The sequence below is a fragment of the Watersipora subatra genome, chromosome 3, assembly GCF_963576615.1.
Source record: "Watersipora subatra chromosome 3, tzWatSuba1.1, whole genome shotgun sequence".
NCBI classification, from domain to species: domain Eukaryota; kingdom Metazoa; phylum Bryozoa; class Gymnolaemata; order Cheilostomatida; family Watersiporidae; genus Watersipora; species Watersipora subatra.
Genome location: NC_088710.1, coordinates 22,759,373 through 22,785,483, shown reverse-complemented (window position 1 = coordinate 22,785,483; position 26,111 = coordinate 22,759,373). Strand labels below are relative to the sequence as shown.

Here is a 26,111-nt window from a genome sequence, read left to right as displayed (position 1 = left end):
CGTCATTATTCCTTTTTTCATTTCAGTCTCACTTTCGCAATCCAATTCACTCTGTTGATCTTCTTTTTTCACTTTCATCGTCTTCCTCACATTCTTTTGCCCTAAAATCATCTTCTTTACTTTCAAACCAGTCGATATCTTCCTGTAAACAAATCTTTTTAGCAGCGCTTGAACAATCGCTTCCGTTCATGATGATTAGCTTTCCGTAAAGGACGATCAACATTTTGCAACGTGTTCTTGTCGCACACGCGTATAAGGGACTAATTATAGCCTCAAACTAGTAGTATGATGTCTTTTAAAAATTCTTAAATTATTGATTAAATTTTTGTGTGATTTAAAATGATTTGTGGGTGCATGACTTCCTCTGTCTTTACATACCATGTTGTACATCTCATGTTCCTTCAGCCTTTCATATTGTTTAGGCACTCCGCATCAGGATACTTAGAAACTAACAAACTGTTAAACTTTCATTTCCTTCTGATAACTTTTTGAATGTTGCTTGGAAGTGACATGACATCTAGTGAAATTAGCAGAAAAAAAATTCAATTAGCTACCAAACGTATTATGGTAGCGTCGGTAGTTTTAATATGTCACTCTCAATAGACCTGCTTTTATAAGCTCTGCAACCTTCTGCCCTTTCGCATCACACTTAGATCAACTTGAGAAACATAATGGCACATATCATGGTTCGTGTAGCACTCATTCATTTCCCTCTTTCCTCATTCATAGCAGTTTCCACACTGACATCACTGCTGTACTTGTGGCGCCACATAAACATTCCATAATCAATACAACAATGTGATGAATAGATGTCATTAATAAATATGTTGTTCGGTAAGTTTAAGTGTTAAATTACAAAATGAACAAATTTTTAACAAAATCATGCCAAGCCAACAGTTTGAAGCTTTTTGTGTGGGAGTTGAAGGTGCGAATTGATCAATCTATTTTCCTCACTTCCTACAAGTGAAAAGTAAAGATAAATTCTAATCATGAACCTGATTTGCTAGCTAAAGCTGCTATAGAAAATTTGACACAAATTTTATAGCGAGGTGGACATCCAAATATTTATGAAACGATGATTGGTTATAGCAAAAAAGTATAATTTTGTTAATTAGTAAATGTATCCATGACTAGTAAAATTATTACTTTTAGTTTAGTATATTATATATATATATATATATATATGAGAGACTCAAAGTTCAAGATTGACTTACCTCCATTATCCTAGCTTCCTCTGCAGCATAACACTGCTGATGCCTGTCAGCTCTAACTATAGGCTGTCTGCCCCAATCATTGACAACCTGGTGCTCGGAAAAGTCCGAGTCACTTTCGCTGAGGATTTGAAGCATTGTAAAAGTTCTGTTGTTCATCAAAAAAAGGTGTCGATTCAGCGTGCATTATTCAGTAGTTTGATACATTTCCTAACGATAAAATTCTTCAAAATCACAGACAACGGGTTTGTTAGCAATAACATTTATTATGACCACCTTAAATTTTTGTGCTGATTGATGGCTAAGAAAATCGTATATTTGAATGAATTTAATGGTTTAATCACATCTTTAAACATATCTTTATTATATTTATAATTGCTCTTTTTATTATTTCCAGTGACCACACTGAGCTACAGACACTCTGGGGAGCCAGAATGGAATGGTGAGCTTAGAGACCTTGTGTGTAAACATAGAGATGACGAGCAAGAAATTAAAACAGATATTGGAGAGCATCATATAACTCACCTAACAATTAATGGAGATTGCCACCTGTCACTAGCTGACATTGCCCCTCACATGACGCATTTACGCTTGCGAAACACTTCTGCAGTAAAAAGGTAGGATATGGAAACTGTGCAATAAAAGGCATTTATACATTTTGGTATAGCTTATACTCACAGTGTTTTCACCAGTTTAAATGGATGTTTGTAATGTATTTTAGTCTGAAAACATTCACCACCCTCAAAAAGTTAGAACTTTGCCGGATTGACCTCTCACTAGAATGGCCAAGCTTGCCTGCAAACTCTCTTGAAGAACTTCGTGTGATTGACTGCAAGATGAAAACTCTTCCTAGCTGGTAATTCAGTTGATTTATTTAGTATGATTCCACTACGATGCATTAGATACAGAGTAATGGTAAACATTGCATTACTATATTTTAAGAATATTATTTACTAAAGGTTTGAAATTAGTCAGATGCTACCAGAAGGTTGTGACAGATGTGAGTTTACCTTATCATAGGTAATCCTTGCTATAATAAGAACTGTGCTTGTCAGTTTGTCTGTCTGAAGTCACACCAACAGTGATAGAGAAAATATTGGACTGAACATGATATGATCACTATTTAACCTTCATAAATTATTGCCTTATTTGTAGACCTAATTATATTACCTAAATCAATTGTTCTCTAGATTCTTTATTTCCATTATAATAATGTCACATTAAAATTGTTAACTAAGTAGTAATTACCATATTACAATTTTTTACTAGTTGTTTGTCCAAAAATCTAGCGGTTTGTAAGTTGCTTAAATTATATTTTTAACTGGAAACAAAGTCGCTCTCAGTTTAGTTATAACGTAATTTTTTAACTCTGGTATGTAAATGCATGTGATTAGTTTATGGGACAGCTATGCTCACATTTAAAGATTGAAAAATATTGTTTGATTGTGATTCATGTTTTTCAAGTGACTGACAGCAAAACCATTGTTAATATATAGGATGGTGTTCGTAAGATGGAATCTGAAGGTGGTTTATTCACATTAGAACTACTTGTGTGCGCTTCAAAAGTTGTTTGAACAGCATTTAGCTTTTTCACAGTTTAGGAACTCACCAGCTTCATGTAATTTTACCGTGTAAAACAGGGAATATGAGGCAGTCTGTGGAAAACACCATGAATAAATAATAGTCTCATTATTGATACCTGCTATAAAGAGGTATCGTTCTTACATATTCTATAGCAAAAAATATATTGGATGATTTGTATATTTTCTAATGGCGGAATGAAAATACAGAAAAAGTTTGTTGTCATTTTAACACCTCACACTAATGTCACTGGTTTGAACTGGCTAGACTGTGATATGATAGAAATAACATGAAAGTATGTGTTTATAATAGAGTTTATAGATGAATAGGTGACTAGAACTAATTATTTAAACAGAGGTTGAAAGAATTAATATTGAATATTTTTGAATGCTTTGAATGTAGTGAATATAATTGAGTTAAAAATGGATCCATTGTATTAAGTAGATCTGATGACAAATCTATCAGTCAAGTCTTTACTTGGTGCAGCAGCTAATTACTCTGAGGTGTTTTAAGAAAAAATATACCAGAAATTAAGTCAGTATAGTAGAGTGAATAGATGATTCATTGAAGTACTTTTTAATATATTCTTATTATTTATATCATCTGATTTCAGGTTTGAAAAGCTAAAAAGGCTAAATGTTTTGAGAATATCATGCTCTAAAGAACATTATAAATCCCTTCAATTTGTTCCTGAGGTAGTGAGCAAACTCACTTCATTGGAAGTACTTGATTTGTCTAACAATGGCGTGAGACAAATTCCAGACAGGTATCAAATACATATGAAATTCACTTTCATGTTCGAAATGCTTACCCTATCAAAGCCTTACCGCATCTTACTGTTGCAATTTTAGCTACATTCAAAATATTCATAGAATTTATTTTGATATTTCACGTCATAATGATAATGGCTGGTTATATATTATAATAAAGTTTATCAGTAGAGCTGCCCCGATTTTTATATCGGAAACGGTATCTTACTGAGTTTTCCAGTCAACTATACTGTTATTGTTGTTACATGGAACTTTGTCACAGCTTCAGATGAAAGCTTGAGAAAATCTTTTTTTCTTCAGACCATTAGAAGAACCAAGACAAATTATTGTATGCTTTTACCTAATTCTGTTTGTGAAGTTAATCAATATTGTTTTGGATTCAGTTATTTTTTATTGTCTCAGAATAAGTAAGCATCTGATTGTGAGGAGTTCTTTGGTACCTTAGGAAACTTATGTATTGGCGTCATCTAACTCTCGCATTTCTGCGGTGTCATCCTCTCGCAAAAAATTCATGAGCAAAACTAAACTATCATAACGAACGAGCAAAAACGCGAAGTTAATTGGCTTTAATCATCGATATCCATAATAAAATAGTCATAATAGAAATACAGGTAATTGTTGAGTGTGGTCAGAATCAGTGGGAAATTTCTAGTAAACTCATTATAGCTAATAAATCGACTGAGCAGCATGGCAAAGCAAATTAAGAAGATGATATCAGTTTAGTCACTGAATTTGTAACTGATGAAGATGAAAGTCTGGTAGGTGAAGTCATAAAATTGGATAATAATTATTGTAGTGATGAATTTTATTCCCAACCACAAACAATAACAACCCTCACCAGGTCCAACCACGTATACAGTTTTGGTTGTTATCTATTTTCTTCTTCTTGGACTTGAATGTGAAAGACATGTGAAATTCACGTCAGGAGGGACTTAGACCTGTGTCGTATAGTATCACATATGACCATGAATGTGCTATACAGTTTCACATACGACATGTAAAACTATACGGCTCTAACCTAGACGTCATTGATAATCCAACAAACACTTGGCAGCAAGTGATCAAATTGAATTATCGATCTCACCTACACATTTCAAACTGCGGCTTACAAATATGAACTAGTCCCAAATTGAATTTTTTTTCTTATTAAGGAACTGGACCTGAGGAATGTAATCTGTGTTTTCCACTGCATTTATTTTCACATCACTGTATTCTCGCGCTCATCAGATCCGCGAAACTAGTGTTTAGTTTTGTGAGTAGCGAACAGAGTAAAATTTCGCTGCAACTTAATTTCGCAGATCTGATGAGTGCGAAAATAAGTTGCAGCAAAATTTTACTCTGTGTGCTACTCACAAAAATAAACACTAGCGAAATAAAAGGGTCCTAGAGCAAGTAATTTGTGTGCAAAATTTTTTCGTTTTCGCATGGGGGTCTTTAGTTTTAATATAATGAGAGCTGTGTTGAGTGAGCTGTTGGCTTGCTAAACGCTTTAGGAATAAGGTTTGCCTGGCACAGGGATGAAACCTGAATATTTATATTCCGGCTAAACATGATACCATCAGCACTACTCAACCATCCTCTCCACAAATAAGAAAACTTGTATAAATAGTTATTACATGTAACAATATCTTAGGTACTGGTACTGTCAGTGTACTAGCATTAATATACTTCTGAGACATCACTTTTGTTTCATGGTTCACATGCTAATTTAATTCAGCTTCCATTAGTAATCAGGGATAAATTCATCAGAATGGTTCAGCATCCTTCAGTGCTCAAAGACAGTTTAAAATTAAGGCAAAATGTTTTTAACCTTTTATGGTTATAACTTTTTTGTAGACATTTTGTAGCACATTTATATGATATTTTAAATAGAAAGTTGATGATAATGAATGGATAGGTTAAATACAGGTTTTTGTTGTATAGCTGTGCATTACCGTTGTGTCTAGAGCAAATTTTTCGCTTTCAGCAAATTTAATAAATTCAGGGCTTAAGATATGAACATTTCATGAGAGAAAAATCTGTTTAATATTCTTAAATTGCAGCTTGGCCTCTCTGAAATTGCTGAGAAAGTTGGATCTCAATAGAAATCCTATCGAAGTGCTTCCTGAGGCTATCACTGCATTGAGTTCATTAGAAGAGCTGAACCTGTCAGATTGTGAGATAAGCCAACTCCCAGAGAGGTAAATATACATATAGTTTATTTGATGTGCTTCTATGAACAACTTTTACTACCCATTGATCAGCAACCATGTTAACTTGCTGGTGATTAAACATTGAATTTTTAAGTGGGTGACTTTACCCTAAAACTATTAAAATAGAATTAAAGTGTGGTAATTGTCGACAACCTTTATGAAGTTTTATTATTTTTCTCATGAGCACCTTTCTTAATCTAACATATTATATTCTTACTATTATTAATCTTAAGTATTAGTATAGTTATTGCTGTATTATTCAGATTACTTAAACTTTGAGTAGTCTGAACCAATTTTAATCCGCACTGAGTTTTCATCAAAACCACTGTCAGTTATTAAATATGAACTTCTCTAAACTGATCAAACTGTAACTGGCAGCCACATAAAAGTGCTAATTTTTCTATGAAGATTTAATTTTGGTTAGTTATGAATACAATATTTGTTAATGCTCACCATAAAACCTTCTGATATCAGAAGACCAAAATTTGTTTAATTTCCCACAGCATTGGTCCAACCTTTTTCTAAACTTCTGACAGCAATATTTAATCTCCTTCCAAACCTATCACTTAGCTGAGTTCTTTGAAACATACTATAGATAGAGTGGACCAACAGTACTCATTATTATTATTAATGAAATTGTAGGCCAACTTTTAAGGAAGTTAGAAAAATAATAAGGATAGGAAATTATGGAAGAATTTGATTAAAAAGCTTATTAAAACTATAATTTCGATGGATGTGTAAATATGAACGATAAACGTGAACTTACCTGTTAGAATTCTGGAAAAGTCTAAGCACGCTGATATCTCTATATGTTGTTGGTTTTTAAAATTGCGAAATACTAAATATTTTATGCCTAGTGGATGCTGAAATGAAAATATTTTGGAACTATTAACTTTTTTAAATTCCTTAAATGTTGAATAGGAGGACTGATAATACTTTGCAATTCATGTAAAAAATTATATTTAAGTAAATAAATTATTATCTTAAACAGTTTTATGGAGGCGCTAATCAATAATTGCCTGTATTGTATTTACATATACTAATATATAATACATATACCTTCACATGTAGAATGTATTTACTTTTGGCTGACCTGAAAAAAACAAAAATCTCGTTATCAAAAATACAGCTGCGTGACAGCTAGAACTTTTTTAGCTTGATTGTGAATTGTGTCACACTACGCGTATGTTAAATGTATTTATCCATTGTTTTTCAGAAGCTGACCTAATGGAATTTAAACGTGGTTCTTAAACTTTTCAAATGTTTTTTCGGCTATTTTTCAGTTCAAAAACTATTGGTGCTACTTTACTTTGTAAATATTATCTTTTAAATCATATAAAACAATATTTTTATTTCAACCCAAACTAATGATGTGCAGTAGCCTATGTAAGCATTGCAGTCAATCTATAGTATGTTGGAGTGCACCACATAATCTTATGCTATCTTGTTATCTCATGAAGTAAATGCACCATACAGTTTCACTAATGTTTAATTTTTACCACCACCCAAATTTAGTCAACAAACCACAATAAAATATGGATCATTTTTAATATAAAGGTTAAATAGAGTTAGGTCAACACAGAGTATGATTTCAATTATGGTTCACTTTAAACTACTGTTTTCATGATAAGTCAAAACCATAGAAATGTTGAAGCTTAGTTCTTAACTAAAACTTCAGCAGCCATATTTAATAATGACTCTACTTGTATACTGTTAGACCACCGAGTACTCTTGTCTCATCATTTGAATTTGACCAATAAATCATAATAAACTGGTAGATACATGTTATTTTACACAAAATATTATTTAAAAATAGAATTTTTTAAGCATTAAGAAGTATCACAGTATTTAAAATGAAAAAAATAGTAATAATAATAACATAATAACAATAATAATAATGTAAAAAAATGTCAGGAAACTATAGTATGAAAGACCAACAAATACTTGTTGAAAACATCTGAACTAATCCAGTAGTTCAGATGTTGTGGAGTTTATCCTCGAGTATATTATAATATGTATTTCTATTGTCTCTATCAGGTGGATATTTATTTACCTCTACATCTCCATGTGTTTTCTTATATACATTCAATGGGTCTTTTAGCCCATGTGTGATGATTTTTAATCATATATTACAATTATGTATGAAAACATTGGAAGTGACCAGCAAAAGTAAAAATGCTACTGTATATTCCATAAAACTTATGCAACTCATTGTGATGAATTTAACACCTTGTGTTCAAGTTATTTATATGTATCAGTAGCTACTGGACCTCAGAACTTGTGCGGGACTTTAATATGGCATTTGATCTATTAGTACTTATACATCGTTTGATGAATTTCTAATTTTTGTAATAAATTAAACACTCTGTCTAGTAGTATATAAATACTTGTGTTTTTCGTACCAATAATAAAGTTTCTAGAGACATATATTATTATATGATGCATACAATATATCATACTTGTAATATAAAAACACAAAGATAGGATTGGGGGTGTTTTTTGGCAGTAACACAAACAGTTTTACAAATCGGAAAGGTTAATTATTACGTTGCTGAACAAAACTCATAATAAATGTAAGTATATTGTGAAGACTTTTGCCAAATAGAGAAAAAATGTGGACCAAAAAGAAATTGGTATTAAGCTCAATATTTTTTATACATTTCACAACCCTTGCATTCCAAAGTTGGTCATCAAGACTCACTATATGATAAAGAGAGGGTTCCGGCACTGGTTTATATCTATATTCAAGACAACACTGCTTGACTTCTACTACATGTATTAAACTGTACACTTGAACAAGTTCATTGACCAGTTCTTTAAAATGAATTGACTCCAAATAATGGAGTTAATAAATAGTAGTTGTTTATTTATGGGATCTTACATATCTAACTGATTCTACTACCTACTTTGTCTTCCTCTAAAATTTAGGCTTTCTTATAAATGATAAAGGCAGCAAATGCCAGCCGAGATTCGCACTAGCTGGCCGGTGTAGCCAGTGCGGTTGATATGATGATTTGGTATTTGATATGATTTGGCTGGTACTGATGTTTTGGTGACTCAGCAGATTTTAGAGACGCCTAAAATAGGTATCATAACACTTACTGAATATTAATTAACAAATAGGAAGCCTATTTAAAACACTAAAATAAATGACTGTACTAAAATCCTGGACAGCTGTGCTAAATATTTGTTAAGCGAAAATGATTGTTGATACCTTAATACATAGAAGAAATCTGGCACTATATTACTTAAGTTTCAAACTGTATGTAAAAGTAAACTCTATTGATTGAAATTTATTGCGGTAAAACTAATTGTTGTTCTCAATACATAAAATTTATTTTTTGTAACTTTTCTGTGTATGTATTTTTAGAAAACCTTAAATTGCCTTAGTTTATTGGATCATAAACTTTGTTTAAATTTTGCGTGTCAAAAACTAATATAGCTTTTTGGTTCAGAATATTATATATAAACTGTTACATTATTTATATAAAAATATTTGTCAAATAAGTTGAATGTTACATTTGCTAATATAAAAAACCTTGCTATATAGTATTTAGGTTACTGTTTGACACATGTATACAAATAAATTATACTGATTAAAAACAGTAGCAATAAATTAAACTCTTTGCCTCAATGCATGAGAGTTAATCCTTGTAAGTTTTTTATTGATCCATTTCTACCAAAAAATTACAGCCAAAACCAACCAAAAAACAGAGAAGGGTGTCTTTGCATACAATAATTACATATACTATAGGTTGCTATACCACTTTAGACGGCCTTCTCGCTTTACAGTGCCAACACAAAACCAATTAAAAACATGATACGAAACAAAACTTTATTTGAAACAATTTTTCATTGTTATCGAAGCAAACCAGACATCATTTGGCTAATAATAGTTAACTATTTCACGATTACATTTACTTTTTACACACCTTTACACTTGCTTTATACTTTTCTTTTAATTTATTTCAACTGCACAAAATATTTGTTCATGATATGAAATTTAAAAGTTATAATGATAACTATTTTTGTGTGTTAACCTAAGATAACTTTTCTGTGCAAGGACCTTTTATTATTCGAACAACATCGGTCGTACACCTAGGCTTGAATGACACAAAAATGTAACGAAAGGCTTTTTCGTGAACAAGAACAAAATATTTTTGACCAAATTGCTCCTATAGAGAAACCAACTTGTTGCGAGCCCAAAAGCTTCAAAAATCTTTGGAGGACTAAAAAGCCTAATTCGGATATACAAAAGAAAGACGTCTTATCTGACAAGTACAGAGCTTACTCATTTAGTCTTAAATTAAAAAAGAACTAAATAAAAGCTAAACATAAAGTTTAATTCCCATATCAAAGTAGCAAAAGCTGATTACTATTCTCATGACATACTAAAAATTAATGACCCTTGAAATATAATAAATAATCATTGTGGACGAAACCGAGGTAAAACCCAAGAATTTACTGAGCTTTTAGTCTCTAACTCTAAAGATATAACTGATGACATACAAATAACTGCATAATTTAACACTTATTTTACAGAAATATGAACCAGACTTGCGTTTACAAGCTTTCTCTAATACAAATATAAAGCATCAAGTGTCAGGGATAAATACATTCCAAGATTAATTTTGTAGACGTTCATGAGTGTGTTGTTCAGAGAGTTCTTGTGAATCTAAATGAACACAAAGCAGAAGGCATGAATGGAATATCCGCGAAATTAGTCAAAGCTTGTTCACATGAGCTATCAAAATATTTGGCCTACGTATTCAACATGAGTATAAAACAATGTTTTTTCCCACAAAAATGAAATGTGCTAGTTTTACCCATATTTAAAACCGAGGAGAATAAGCTGTTATTTAACAACTACTAGCTGTGCTGCCCGGCGTTGCTCGGGTAATAAAAACATCTTTGGACAGAAAATTGATTTTTTTTTAGTATATAACAATATTGGCCACTCTAACCTTCAAATTACTTATCATGAAAAAAGTGTTTTGTGTAAGTAAAATAAATAAAGAGCGAAAATAAAAACAACTGCAAAAGTTTTAAAACTTTTGCAAACAGCTGTAACTTTCGAACTTCATATCATGAGAAAAAGTTTTTCAAACCACTGTAAATTTATAAGTTGATAACTTTTTGCAACGTATAGCTTTTAATAACTTACAGTGGAACTTATTCTAGCGGAACTGTTTTAGCGATGCTAACCGAGTTTTTCGAGATCTGAAAATTTTCCCCATTAAAATAAAATTATGTAGATTTTAATTTGTTCCAAGATCAGAAAAACTTGGGTAAATCTGAAGTATATTTTGGTAAAGTATGTTTTCAACATTTTATACCATAAGCTGTACTGTATACTGCATAATATAATCAGAAACGGGTATATATAGATTGTGTTTAATTTTTATAAAATGTTTTATTTGTATGATGTTGAAAAAAAAGCAAAAGTAAGCATTTTGTATGTTTGGCTTTTAAAACATCCGAAGCATTACAGGTTAAAAGACAATACTAAAAATTACAAAAATAAATAAAAAAACAGCAAAAAATGCAAGAAATAATTACATCAAAAATTGAAGCAAAAAGAAAATATAAACAGCAAATGCCTGTTTACTTTACATATTTAAATGAGACTCATCCTTCAAAACATTTTAGGGTACCTCAACTGGAACTGTTATCTCCCTAGCAAAATTATCCGGTAAAGGAGGCTTCGTTCCACATGGTTTCTCTCATTTCGTAAATAAATTATGACACGTAAAATGTTAATCCACTTCCAAGTGTTTCCGCAGCTTTGCTAATTGCAATGCACATGCTCCAGTTTAGTCGAGAACCGAATTTATGTTGAAGCTCCAAAGCAAACAAATTTCAAAATATTCGCTGGAAACCTAAGGCTAAAATAATTTGTGCGCACATGCTATACCGTACAGGATGAAAATATTTGTTGGTTATAAAAATTCGCGAACAGACAACTCTTCGAATTGTAAAATTCCATGAACAATTAGTTCTATTTTTAATCACAAGAGAGAATAACTACTGCATCAAATTAAAAACTAGCCGCTAGGCTGGTTTTTTATATAAATACTAAACGTAATTGAGTTTCAAAACATTTTTAAAATCATTGCCTGGGCTTTGAGCTAACACCATTGCCAATGCATCACATTTCTTTACAAAATTATTCAAGGTTGTCACAAGATATGCAGAATGGCGTCATCGCAAAAATAGCCGCGAGGCAGAAGTACTAAACGTAGCTGAGTTCCAAAACTTCTTTAAAATCATCGCAAGGCTTCGAGCTTTATTGCCATTGCGTCAAGCTTTACAAAATTATTCAAGGTTTTTACAAGTTATTCGGCATGGCTTCAGCATAGCAAAAAGCTCTCTTGGTCTTTTTACATTAGAATCAACTCCATCAATCTCTAATACCAAAGTCAAGGACGATCATGAATCTGATCTGGACATTATGGTATGTATTTGGTTTGCAGATAAGTTTTTCCATAATCAACTGCATTAGTTAATTCTTTTGTTTAAAAACAGATCGCTTTTATCAAATACTTCAGCTATTGTTTTTGTACTTCCTCAACATTCGTTGATATTTTTTCTTTTTTTTTGTTTACTGCAGATTGAGAATGAAACAACCTACTCCGATTACAAAAACTAGAGACAAGTAGTAATATTCATCAAGGCAGGAATATTGGCAGAGAGGCAACCAGTCAACCTAGACCCCTTCATCGACAACAACTCCTTGATATCGCTGCAGCAAACATGATTAAATTATATATTTTATTTCATGTATAGATATATCATAATTTATTACAAACTTGAGTGTACAAATAAAATGTTTCAAATACAAATACAATTTTACAAATGATGATTAGAGTAAGTATAAACAGTTTAGGCTATATGGCGGTTGTCTACAGCAATAAAATTAAACTGATACTCTTGATAAGTGAATACTAGCATGTAATGGTGCTCTTTGATTGGTTATTTTGACAATAGCAGCTCTATATTGCTGTCGCTGTCGTGGGTAGATGTTAAAGGCGATTCTCTCGCTACTACATAGCTGGTAAGGAAGTTATCATCAGAACTCTCCCCATGGCTTACTATTGCAATGTTCTGCCGGTTGGCCAAAGTTTTGTGCTCGTAAAGGCGTTTTTGTTCCTTTTTTAAAACAGATACTTTCTCCTCGTAAGTAGCTGCGGTCACTTCTACCTCAATTTCCAGACTTCCCTGAAGGATTCGTGATCTTCTAAGAATGACATATACCAACCTTGGAGTATTGTGCTTGCGTGTATGATGAAAATTCTCTCTCTCACACTAAAACAAATAATGAAGCGGTAGGGATAGAAAAAATAAATAATGCATTTTACCGAAGAACCAAAGTAAAATTCAACTAATTTAGTAAATGGTTTTGAAAAAACTTATTACCTACCACAAATTGTTAGCTTATCAAAGGCCTCCAAAGCGATGAATATTCGTGAAAACCTCTGGACGCAACAAAAATTGTTTAACGTAGCTTAGCATGATCGCCTCGCGGTCATAAGCTAAATATAAACCGGAACACTCGGTGTGTGCATGTGTGGGAATAACTCTATTACTAGCCGTAATAGAGTTAACTGTTTCTAGAGAGTGGCAGTTTACAGGCGCGAATAAATTCATCCGCGAATATGTATGAAAAGACAATTTTCGCGAAATATAACTCCGCGAATAAATTCATCCTGTACGGTATATTTTATATGAAAACGTATCTGATCACTATGGCGCTCTAGCTCAGTAGTGTAGCATCCGGATAAAACACTGGTCGTTGCAAAAATTGTCGTGAGTCCCAATCCATCAGAATTCAGAATGTCGAGATTTTAAGATCTATAGCCGGAAAACTGACAGATATACGATACACGACAACACTTGTACTAACTTTGAGAAATATTTATTAATAGATAGAGCTATTTCTATTTTTTCTATCTATCGATTTTCATTTGATGTTCCGTTGGTTAGTTCTGGCGGTGTTATGATAAATATTTTTGGGTATCCTATAGTGGCCTCGCAATAGTTTAAAATAACTAGAAATTCTACTGTCATACAGCCCTCGACCAAAAAGATATTGGAAAAAATAAATGGTAATGATGGTTGAGAAATGCAATATTAGCAGTCAAATGGCACTGCAGTGCAATAGGATAACTGCCATGGTAGCTGCAATGTACTGGGTGTGGGTGTTATTATATACAACAAATAGCAATAATGAAAGGAAAATATTACATGTTTATATCTCTCCTCCTGCAATAGGAGAAATGCAATATTGGCCAATATTAGATGTAAAATGCACTGATATTTTTAGGATAACCGATATAGTTAATATAGTAATAATGTAAAATCAATGCACAATTTTGTTGACATTTCAAAACGTCATTGCTAGCAATATCGAGAAGTTGTGATATTTATCTAGATTTTTCGAAAATCCATTCTACGTAGTCATTGTTCTGTAGTCATCAAACTTACAGTATAATTAAATATTGTAATAGCCTCATGAGGATCGTTAGAAAAAAAATCATCATCATTTGCTTTACTTACACCGCATTGGACATCAGTTAGAATACCAAAGTACTCAAATGTGTCTAAAATGCCAGTTACTTTGAAATCGGCAAAAAAGAAACGATTTCAGTACTCCTACGTTAATTACAGAAACCTTCGACAATTCGACAATGCTATAGACGGGTGAAATATGCACGTTATTTTTCCGTGAAATGCGCACGACTTAATCTCTGTCGCTCGGCGTTTCAATTTCCGGTCTTAATTTTTATTAAACCAAGCTTGTAGAGCGTTTTGCGAAGAGTTTCAGCCAACTTGATTTGTCTATTTGTGTATAATCCGTTCAGACGGGTAAGTTTTAAGATACAGTTGACACTTTTCAAAGACTTGGTAATATATTTGAATAGGTTTATATGTGTTTTGTATCGTTATTATACGTACTTAATCGACTCTACAAAACAGTGGTTAAATTTGTTGATAATATTTTGAAACGAGTGTTTGCGACGTTGTTGATTAATAAATGTCGTAAGTTGTGTGCACATGCAGTTATCATAAAAACTCTCAAACTTCGCTCCGCTCAATTGGTCGTGGAATTAAATTTCTCTTTCATTCCTTTACACTTAATCCATCTGAAGTTAAAGCATAACATGAAGTGTAAAATGTTGAATGTAGCAGTAATTTTTATAGTTGGTGGAGCAGCAAGCTACCCTGAAAGTTGATAGAACGTGGTTAATTAGATATTATGCAATTCTGAGCTCTAAATTAAACCCTTGTTTTTGGCTTTGTGTTGATATGGATGATCAGTTGAAACAGATTTATGCCATTTAGATCTGATCATGTTTTCATATTTTAGTTTTATACAACTTCAAAAGCTAAAGGTTCTGAGGATCACTGGCCATCCCAATGTATCACGACTTTATGGCCTTCTAACTTTTCCTGAAGTGGTGACCAAATTGACTTCATTAGAAGAACTTGATTTGTCCATCAAATGGATCAATGAACTACCTGACAGGTGATAAATAACAGTTGCTCTCCTGTGCTGTGGCAGCTGTTTCCTTGTATCAATGTGGTGATTTCTATTTAAGTTCAAAGGTTTAAAAGACATTTATATAAAATACATCACACTTGACATAGTTCAGATTCTTAACAATTATTTACTGGCTTGTTATGAAGGCTTTTGCAAGTTTTAATACTGTTTCTTATTGGTGGTAACTATAATAAGGCATTAAATTTAAACTTAAAGTTCAGAGATAAATTTAGTTTAATGTAAGAATAAAATATCATATCCTTGTTCATGAAGAGTAAATCTACCAAAACTGCAAATTAAATTTATAGCCTGAAACATAATTAATGACATTTCCTTACACACTTCAACTTGTCACTATACTGTTTAGAGTGGTGTGATAGTTTGTAGAAGTCTGGTGTCAAGTTGTGTGAATTTCAATTTCATGTATAATTGAACTTATATACTGTAATTATGTTTTCTATTATTGGAGAATTTGCCTTTGTGTGCTTTGCTGGGTATCTGAATCGATGTGTGTTTCATAATTAACCTGAGTTAACAGAACGATTTTACTTTGTGTTGGTTTTAAGCCCTTTATATAATTGAAATACATAAATGTTGCTACAAATGATCCATTTTAATTGTAATTCCCTGAACTGCTAAATGTTTTCAAGTTTCCGGTTCTTTTAAATCTTTTCAAAAATCATTAATGACAAGATTATGGTCATCAAAAGTTTTCATGTTTAATTATTATGCTTCTGAAAAAAAACTTGTATTAAATGTAAGTTTAGTGTGAAGAGTTTTGTCTAATAAAGATAAATTGTGGCTCGAGTAGAAGCCGGGTAAGTTGTCGATAGACCTGTTTCTATTCTGCCGGTTTTTTCACAAGTTTTTGAGCATCTCAAAACCAACAAATGCAAAATTAGGCTATTAAATAAATATTACAAAAACTCAAATTGGATTTCAGATAGGAAAAGGAACTCGCAAAGCATCAATAGAGTTTACAATTGACGCTTTTGCTGATTTAAACAATATTCTTATTGTTTCGGTTGTACTCATTGACTTCTCAAAGTCTTTGGATATGATAGATGTCTCTATTTTGATTAGTAAGCTTAAAGAAATAAATTTTCTTATTCAAGTTTAGAATTAATTCAAAATTATCTTTCAAATCGTTTTCAAAGTGTTATAATAACACAGAAAATATCCCAACCTCTATTAATTAAATGTGGAGTACCCCAAGGATCCATCCTTGGACCAACATGATTTTTGTTATATATAATTGGTCATGCAAAGAGTACTGATAAATTTAAAACTATTTTGTTTTCCGATAATACAAAGTTATTTTATACCACTAAAAACTTGAATAAAGATAGAGCAATATTTAACAAAGAATTAAATGTGATAAAAAATTAGTGTGACCAAAACTAACATTGAATATTTTCGAAAAAAAATTCATAGTTATTCATAATCCACAAAATAATTTTGGATTTATAAAGAAACATATCCATGACTAGACAAATCATACAAATGACGGATAGTATGAAATTTTTAGCCATTACAATGAATAGTTTGACAATTGATAAAACTACTACGACAAAGCTCAAGGCTAATTTACCAGGTGTCATTGATTTTTACAGAAATGCCTCTTTTAATTTTATATAATAGTCTTATTAATAGTATATAAGTATATTGCTTGGAATCATGGCGAAATGCTCTGATGAGCTACTTAAACATAATTTTGGTCATCTAAAATCAATTGCTTAGAATAATATATCACGAAAACTCTTATTTTCCATCAAATCATTTGTTAAAAAAATCTCATGTTTTGCTTACACAACGACTATATCAACTAAGAATATGTCTTTTAGCCTTCACACAATTTAAATATCAACTAGTTTGTCAACAGATTACAACACTCGTCATTCCTTATTTGCTTTTTCTTTTCCACCCTCCTCTTCTACTGGTTGCCATAGACAGGTTGTCCATTGTGTGTCATAGCATGGATTTCCTTGCCAATTCGCTTATGGAAATTGATAGTCATGAGAATTTTAGGTCTGCTTTGAAGCGGTATATGCTGGACTCTCTGGAATAAATTTGTTCTGACTTAGTTTGCTTAGACAAACATGTTTTTTACTAACAATTCAATCTGTAAATGCAGTCTCTGTGCCTCGAAATGGCATGCTACTGTGCATATCAGCCCTCATTGCACCTTAATTTTTCTATAATTTTTTATGTTATTTATTTAATGTTAATAAAGCAAACAAACAAACTGCCAAACATTAACATGTAAAGCGTTTTTGAGCGTTATTTAAAACAGCAGATACATTTGATGAGAAAGAGAATCTTCATATAATGATATTTTTATATAATATTTTTATATATTCTATCGTACGAATAATCTGCAAATTATAACTAAACGAAAGCAAGTGGTTTTTGAAAATAGTACAAATGGTTTTACAAATTTTTTGAAATATCATTATGCATGCTAATTTAAATTGTTTTAACTTTTACCGAAGGACATTGTCAACAGATTTGTAAAGTTCTCGCAATTATCACACCAGTCCAAATAAGTTAATATTTAATGCTAGGCAATGCAAGATAAACAAATATTTTATATTTAAAGATAGCTCAAATAATAATGTTGGGAAAATATGTGGTCGCATCAAATTTGAGTTGATTTTAAAAGAAAGTAATTATTTTGATTATCAGTTGATATGGTTATTTTTTAAGTTAGGCAATCTCATTGTCAAGATATTTGAAGAATTAAATCGAAAAAACTTATTGCGGTGAAAACGCTCAGGCTAAAAAACATGCCCAGACTTGCCCAAAATGATGTCCCCACCTCTCCTATTCACATCGGCTAATGTGATGAAAGTTTAGTCCTACGCGGCTCTATTGGCATATATTTTATTTTGTATTGGCTCATGTTGGATAGAATAAAATATCAAGTCCAGCTACAGATACATTATTATGAATGTTTCAAACGCTTCAAATAAGGGAAATTAAAAACTTGTCTTATTACCTTCCTTTAAATGCTGTATAAACATTTGAGTACCGGTTACTAATTCTACTGGTCTACGATATTTAGGTCATCGAATTAGCTTATTTCATTATAGGTTTTGTATCAGCTAAGTTCTCAGTTGCTACACACACACCAGAAACTAGCTACTAAATAAAATAGGCACGCCACCATCTTCGGAAAAATACGTTCAAATGTGTGGCGAAACCAACTACATCCCAAAAGGTCATGTGTAGTCAACTTTATCTAGTCATTATTAGTATCAATATGTAGAAAATTTACTGGTCCCATTTGATTGGTTAATTCAAGTACAATACAGAAGGTTTCATGAGTTGAACGTAATAGTGAACTCAAAACAATGTCAAGTTTGTTGCAATCGAAAAACCTACAGATTTTGGCAAAGGGTTAATAAAACCACTCTTGCGCCCGGTTGGCGGTTTGTGGATTAAACTGTTTTCATAATTGTCTGTGCAATGGCTTTTTTATTACCCGGGCAACGCCCTGGTACAGGTACAGCTTATGGTGTAAAACAGCAACTACTATTACAAGCTTACTAAGTACAGCTTATGGCGTGAAATGTTGAAAAAATACTTCACCAAAGTTTTTTTCTTTCCTTGGATCGAAATAAAATTTACGTAATTTTAATTTAATAGGAAAAATTGTTTCAGATCTCAAACAACTCGGTTTTCGAACTACTTTCTGGAACTGACTGTGTTCGAGAACTGAGGTTCCACTATACGTTATCAAAAAATATAAGTCGCTGAAAGTTTTGATATTTTAAATTTACATTGGTTTTAAAACCTTTACAGCTGTTTTATTTATTTTTAAATCAGTGGTCCTGCACAAAACCTTTTCCTCATGATATGAAGTTTGAAAGTTGTAGTTGTTTGAAAAAGTCTGAAAACCTTGACAGTTGCTTTATTTTCTCTCTTAAGTTATTTCAACTACACAAAACACTTCTCGCATGATATGTAGTTTGAAAGTTAGAATGGTAAATGTTGTTATATGTTAAGTACAAATCAATTGTCTGTCCAAAGACTTTTTTTACTACCGGGCAATGCCGGGTAGCACAACTAGTGGTAACTATTTTTGTGTTAACCTAAGATAAATTTTCTGTGCAAGGAATTTTTTATTATTCTAGCAACATCGGTCGTACACCTAGGTTTGAATGACACAAAAAGGAAACAAAGGGCTTTTTCGTGAACAAGAACAAAATATTTTTACCAAATTGCTCCTATGGAGGAACCAACTTGTTGCAAGCCCAAAAGCTTTAAAACCTTTAGAGGACTATGAAGCCTAATTTGGATACAAAAAAGAAAGACGTCGTATCTGACAAGTACAGAGCTTATTCATTTAGTCCTAAATTAAAAAATAACTACATAAAAGCTAACTATAAAATTTAATCCCATATCAAAGAAGCAAAAGCTGATTATTATTCTCATGAAATACTAAAAATTAATGACCCTTGAAATTTAATAAATAATCATTGTGGACGAAACCAAGGTACAACCCAAGAATTTACTGAGCTTTTAGACTCTAACTCTAGAGATATAACTGATGACAAACAAATAGCTACATAATTTAACACTTACTTTACAGAAATATGAACCAGACTTGTGTAAGCTTTTTCTAATACAAATATAAAGCATCAAGTGTCAGGGATAAATACATTCCAAGATTAATTTTGTAGACGTCCATGAGTGTATTGTTCAGAGAGTTATTCAGAGAGTTATTGGAAATCTAAATGAACACAAAGCAGAAGGCATGATTAGAACTTCGGCGAAGTTAGTGAAAGCTTGTTCACATGAGCTATCAAATTATTTGGCCTACTCATTCAACATGAGCATAAAACAATGTGTTTTCCCACAAAAATGAAATGTGCTAAAGTTTTACCCATATTTAAAACCAAAGGGAATAAGCTGTTATCTAACAAGTACTAGCTGTGTTACTCGGCGTTGCCAGGGAAAAAATTTTTTTGGACAGAAAATTGATTTGTATTTAACATTAAACAACATTTGCCACTTTAACCTTTAAACTACATATCATGAAAATAGTGCTTTGTGTAATTGAAATAAATTAGGAGATAAAATAAAAACAAATGTAAAAGTTTTCAAACTTTTTCAAACAGCTGGAAATTTCAAACTTCATATCATGAGGATAAGGGGTTTAAACCACTGTAAATTTAAAAGTTCATAACTTTTTGTAACGTATAGCTTTTAATAACCTACAGTAGAACCTGTTCTAGCAGAACTGTTTTAGCGTTGCTAACTGAGTTCTTTGAGATCCGAAACAAATTTTTCCAATAAAATAAAATTATGTAGATTTTAATTTGTTCCAAGATCAAAAAAACTTGGGTAAATTTGGAATATACTTCGGTAAAGTATTTATTTCAACATTTTATACCAAAAGCTGTACTGTATACTGCATAATACAAATTGAAACGGGTATATACAGATTGTGTTTAATTTTAATAAATGTTTTATATTTATGATAACGGAAAAAGAAAGCAAAAGTAGACAATTCGCACGATTGACTTTTAAAACATCCGAAGCATTAAAGATTAAAAGACAGTACTAAAAATTATAAAAATAGATAATTAAACATCAAAAAACGCAACAGAGAATTACATCAAAAATCGAAGCAAAAAGAAAATATAAACAGCAAACGCCTGTTTACTTTACATCTTTAAATGAGACTTATCCTCCAAAACAATTCGGGTAACTCGACCGGAACTGTTATCTCCCTAGCAAATTTATTTAGTGGAGGCGTTATTCCACATGGTTTTCCTTTTTCCTAAAGAATTTATGACGCATAAAATCCTAATCCATTTCCAAGCGTTTCTGGAGCTTTGCTAATTGCAATGCGCATGCTCCAGCTTAGCCAAGATTCGAGTTTATGTTCAAGCTCCAAAGCAAACAAATTTCAAAATATTTGGGAGAAAACCTAAGGCTAAAATAATTAGCGCGCATGCTGTAAATTTTATATGAAAACGTATCTGACCACTATGGCGTTCTAGCTCAGTGGTAGAGCATCCGGATAAACACTCGTCGATGCGAAAATCGTCGTGAGTCTAAATCCATCGGAATGAGGAATATCAAGATCTTAAGATCTATAGCCGGAAAATCGACAGGTATACGATATATGACACACGGACATACTTTGAGAATTATATATATATATAGAAAGATATATTTCTGTTTTTCTATCTATCGATTTTCATTCGATGTTCCGTTGGTTAGTTCTGTTGGTTTTATGATCAATTTTTGTTTGGGTACACTATCACAGAAACCATGGCCACCACTACAGCAACAACAAAATTGTTATTGTTATTGATGTAATTGAGTCAATATCAATAGTATTTTGTGAACACTGATCACATATTATTATGGGTTAATAAATATCAATTAATGTCAAAGTGATGATCAAATAGAGGTGGTGTTCAATAAAAGGATTGATCTGTATGTTTCAATTCTTGTCTTATAGTGGCATTCCAATAGTTAGAAATAATTAAATTTATCTTTCATTCTTTTACATTGATCCATCCAAAGTTAAAGCATAACACAAAGTGTAAAAATTTGACTATAGCAGTATTGTTTGTAGTTAGTGGAGCAGCTAGCTAACCTGAAATTTGATAGATCGTGGTTATTTAGATATTATGCAATTCTCAGTTCTAAATTAAACTCCTGTTTTTGGCTTTGGGTTGGCATGGATGATCAGTTGAAACAGATTTCTGTTATTTAAATTTACTCATGTTTTTCTATTTTAGTTTTATACAACTTCAAAAGCTAAAGGTTCTGAGGATCACTAGCTTTTCTGGGCTATCAAAACGTCAAGGCCTTCAAACTTTCCCTGAGGTGGTGACCAAACTGACTTCATTAGAAGAACTTGATTTGTCCAAAAACCGGATCAATGAACTCCCTGACAGGTGACAAATAACAGCTGCTCTTTGGTGCCATGGTAGCTTTTTACTTGTATCAAAGGGATGATTTTTGTTTAAGTTCAAAAGTTTAACATAAATTTATATAAATTACATTAAACTTCACCCAATTCAGATTCACAACAATTCTTGACTGGTTTGTTATGAAGACTTTTGCCATGTTTTAATACAGTTTCTTATTGGTAGTAACTAGAATAAACCATTAAATTAAAACTTGAAGTTTATAGTTAATTTTAGTTCACAGTAGGAATAAAATATCATATCCTTGTTCATGAAGAGAAAAACCACTAAAACTGCATTTACTTTTGCAATTAAATTTATAGCCTAAAACATAATTAATGACATTTCCTTACACACTTCAACTTGTCACTATATTGTTTAGAGTGCTGTCATAGTTTGTTGGAGTTTAGTATCTAGTTGTATGAATTTCAATTTCATGTATAATTGAACTTATATATAGTAGATTAAGTTTTCCATTATTGGAGAATTTGACCTTTTGCGCTTTGCTGGGTATCTGAATCGATTTGTTTTTTTCAAAATTAGCCTGAAATAACAAAGATATTTTACTTTGTGTTGGTTTTCAGCCTTTTATAAATTTGAAATACATAAAAGTTGCTACAAATGTGCCCTTTTAATTTTAATTCCCTGAACTGCTAAAAGTGTCCAAGTCTCCAGTTCTTTTAAATCTCTTCAAAGATCAGAAATGACAAGATGCTGGCCAAAACTGTTCATGTTTAACTATTATGTTCCTGAAAAAAAATTGTAATAAATGTATGTTTATTGTGAAGAGTTTTGTCTAATAAAAAAAATTGTGGATCGAATAGAAACCGTGTAAATTGTCTGATTTAATGAGCATTCTCTTATTACCAGATTTCATGTTTTATGGTATCTTTGGACGTCTCAGAAGATTTCCAGGTATTTTAGAACATTGCTTAAATAGTAAAATAATTTTAGTTTCCTTGTTGCCAGCTTTTTATGGATTGCATAAAAAATGATATTCTAAGATTTTTGAAATTTTCGAATACATGAAAAATAGTTAGCAACATTAAAAATGGTTCTCTGTCAATGTCGAGGTTCTAAAAACTAAAATAATTTGCATCATTTATCTTTCAATTATTATTATATTGATAGTTAATAGATTAAATAATTATATAATAATAATCTTTCAATTATTAGTATATAATTAAAAAATTATAACATAGTACCTGGCAATTAATCTTTGTAGCTTTTTTGATTCATTTCTAGAAAACCTTCATTTGAATTAGTTTATTGAATGAACAATAAAAGGCATAAATGGAATTTCCGCGACATTAGTGAAAGCTCATTCGCATGAGCTATCAAATTATTTGGCCTACGTATTCAACATGAGCATAAAACCATATGTTTTTCCACAAAAAATTAAATGCGCTAAAGTTTTGCCCACATTCAAAACAGAAACAATAAGCTGTTATCTAATAACTATAGACCTGTTTCTATTGTGTCAGTTTTTTCACAAGTTTCTGAGCATCTTATTTACCAACAAATGCATAATTACACTTACATGTATAAAGAAGTAAATATTACAAAAACTCAAATTGGATTTCAGAAAGGAAAGGAACTCACAAAGCATCAATAGAGTTTACAATTGATGCTCTTGCTGCTTTAAACAATATTCTTTTTGTTTCAGTTGTATTCATAGACTTCTCAAAGTCTTTTGATATGATAGATCTCTCTATTTTGATTAATAAGCTCGAGCAAATAAATTTATCTCATTCAAGTTTAGAATTAATTCAAAATTATCTTTAAAATCGTTTTCAAAGTGTTATAATAACACAGAAAATATCCCAACCTCTATTAATTAAATGTGGAGTACCACAAGGATCCATCCTTGAACCAATATGATTTTTGTTATATATAATTGATCATGTAAAGAGTTATGATAAATTTAAAGTTATTTTTTTGCCGATAATACAAAGTTATTTTATACCGCTAAAAACTTGAATAAAGATAGAGCAATAATTAACCAAGAATTTAATCTGATAACAAATTAGTGTGACCAAAACTAACATTGAATGTTGACCAGAAAAAATTCATAGTTATTCATAATTCACAAAATAAATTTTGATTTAAAAAAAACATTTCGAACTGGAAAAATCATACAAATGACAAATATTATAACATTTTTAGCTGTTGCAATGAATAGTGCCCGAAACTGGTCAAGACACATAGAACTATTGAGAAAACAAATACTACAAAGCTCAGGGCTAATTTCCCAGGTCTCATTGATTTTTACAGAAATGCCTCTTTTACTTTTATATAATACTCTAATTAATAGTAAATTAGTCTATTGCTTGGAATCATGGCGAAATGCTCTGATGAGCTACTTAAACAAAATTTTGGTCATCTAGAATCGATTGCTTAGAATAACCTATCATGAAAACTCTTATTTTCCATCAAATCATTTGTTAAAAAAATCTCGTGTTTTGACTACACAACAACTATATCAACTAAGAATATGGCTTTTAGCCTTCACACAATTTAAATATCAACTAATTTGTCAGCATATTACAAAACTCGTCATTCTTTATTTGCTTTATTTGCTTTATCAACCACCTCTCCACATCTAGAAATATCCATAGAAATAGTTATTACACATTTTTTTATCGTTTGAGTGCGTACGTCCCAAAAAGAATTTTAGTTATGTTCTATTATTCACTTATTCATTCAAAATAATCTTACTCAATTGAAATGTGGGGGAATGCACCGCAGATATATCTAAAAAGGTAGATCATATTTCAAAAGAAACTATTGCGTATAATTAACCTTAAGCCTTTCGGGTTTCCGACAAAAGACCTATTTGTCAATTTAGATATCTTAACTGTAGATAAACTTTATAAGTATAAATTACTCATTCAAGCTCATAAATTGTTTCACACTAGTAGCTCTGTATCACTATCACATTACCATACTCGTCATCAATTTTTCTCACTTCCTGTTTCCAAACATCTAAAATCTGCTGGTCAAAGATCCTATAATTTTGCTACACCTATGCTGCGGAATAAGCTGCCGACTGTTTTAAAGGAAAAAATAAAATCGTTAGGAAAAATTAAGGTGGAGCTGAGGCTCTATCTTCACTCTGTCGGGTGATCTTGTTATCTTGCTTTGTGCTGCTGACTCGGGCTCGCGTACTGCTGGCTTTGACATTTCGCAATAGTCCCCATCATCATCTTTTTGGGTTATCTCTTTTTTACGCACCTGACTATATGTTTTCTGCTCTTTATTATTATAACCTAAATCTGTGTATATGTTTTGTCTGCTTGATGAAATAAACACACACACACGCATACACGCATGCACACACACACACACACACACACACACAAACACACACGCACACACGCACACACGCACACACGCACACACGCACACACGCACACACGCACACACGCACACACGCACACACGCACACAAACGCACACAAACGCACACACAAACGCACACACAAATGCACACACAAACGCACGAACGCACGCACACACGCATATTACAGCTCTTACGTCTACTTACTTACGTTACAGTCTACTAGCTTTAATATAATTCTGAGACATCACTTATGTTGCATTGTTCACATGCTAATTTTAATCAGCTTCCTTTATTGCTCACAGTTAAAAGTTAAAAATTAAAGCAAAATGCTGAAAACCTTTGATAGTTTAGCAAGTGGTAGCAATACCATACCATGTAAATACCATATCGCTATGTATAATGAAAATGTGGCAATTTTCACTGGAAGTCATTCACACACATCTTAGGGATAAAGCATGATGGAAATTTCTTAATCAAGCATGGATCATAAATGGATTGCATCCATGAAATTATTTCAATAGAAATGACAACAAACAAATTGC

At 31.7% G+C, this 26,111-nt stretch overlaps 1 protein-coding gene across 1 annotated transcript in view; it reads left to right on the top strand.

Annotated features, from left to right (window-relative positions):
* Positions 1–1,645: 1,645 nt before the first annotated feature.
* LOC137390435 (malignant fibrous histiocytoma-amplified sequence 1 homolog) overlaps positions 1,646–26,111 on the top strand; it is a 48,110-nt gene continuing 23,644 nt past the window's right edge. The window contains exons 1-5 of the mRNA XM_068076768.1: positions 1,646–1,653; positions 1,933–2,067; positions 3,406–3,558; positions 5,605–5,742; positions 15,122–15,280. Coding sequence (XP_067932869.1) covers positions 1,646–1,653; positions 1,933–2,067; positions 3,406–3,558; positions 5,605–5,742; positions 15,122–15,280 — 593 coding nt within the window. The remainder of the gene's footprint in view (positions 1,654–1,932; positions 2,068–3,405; positions 3,559–5,604; positions 5,743–15,121; positions 15,281–26,111) is intronic.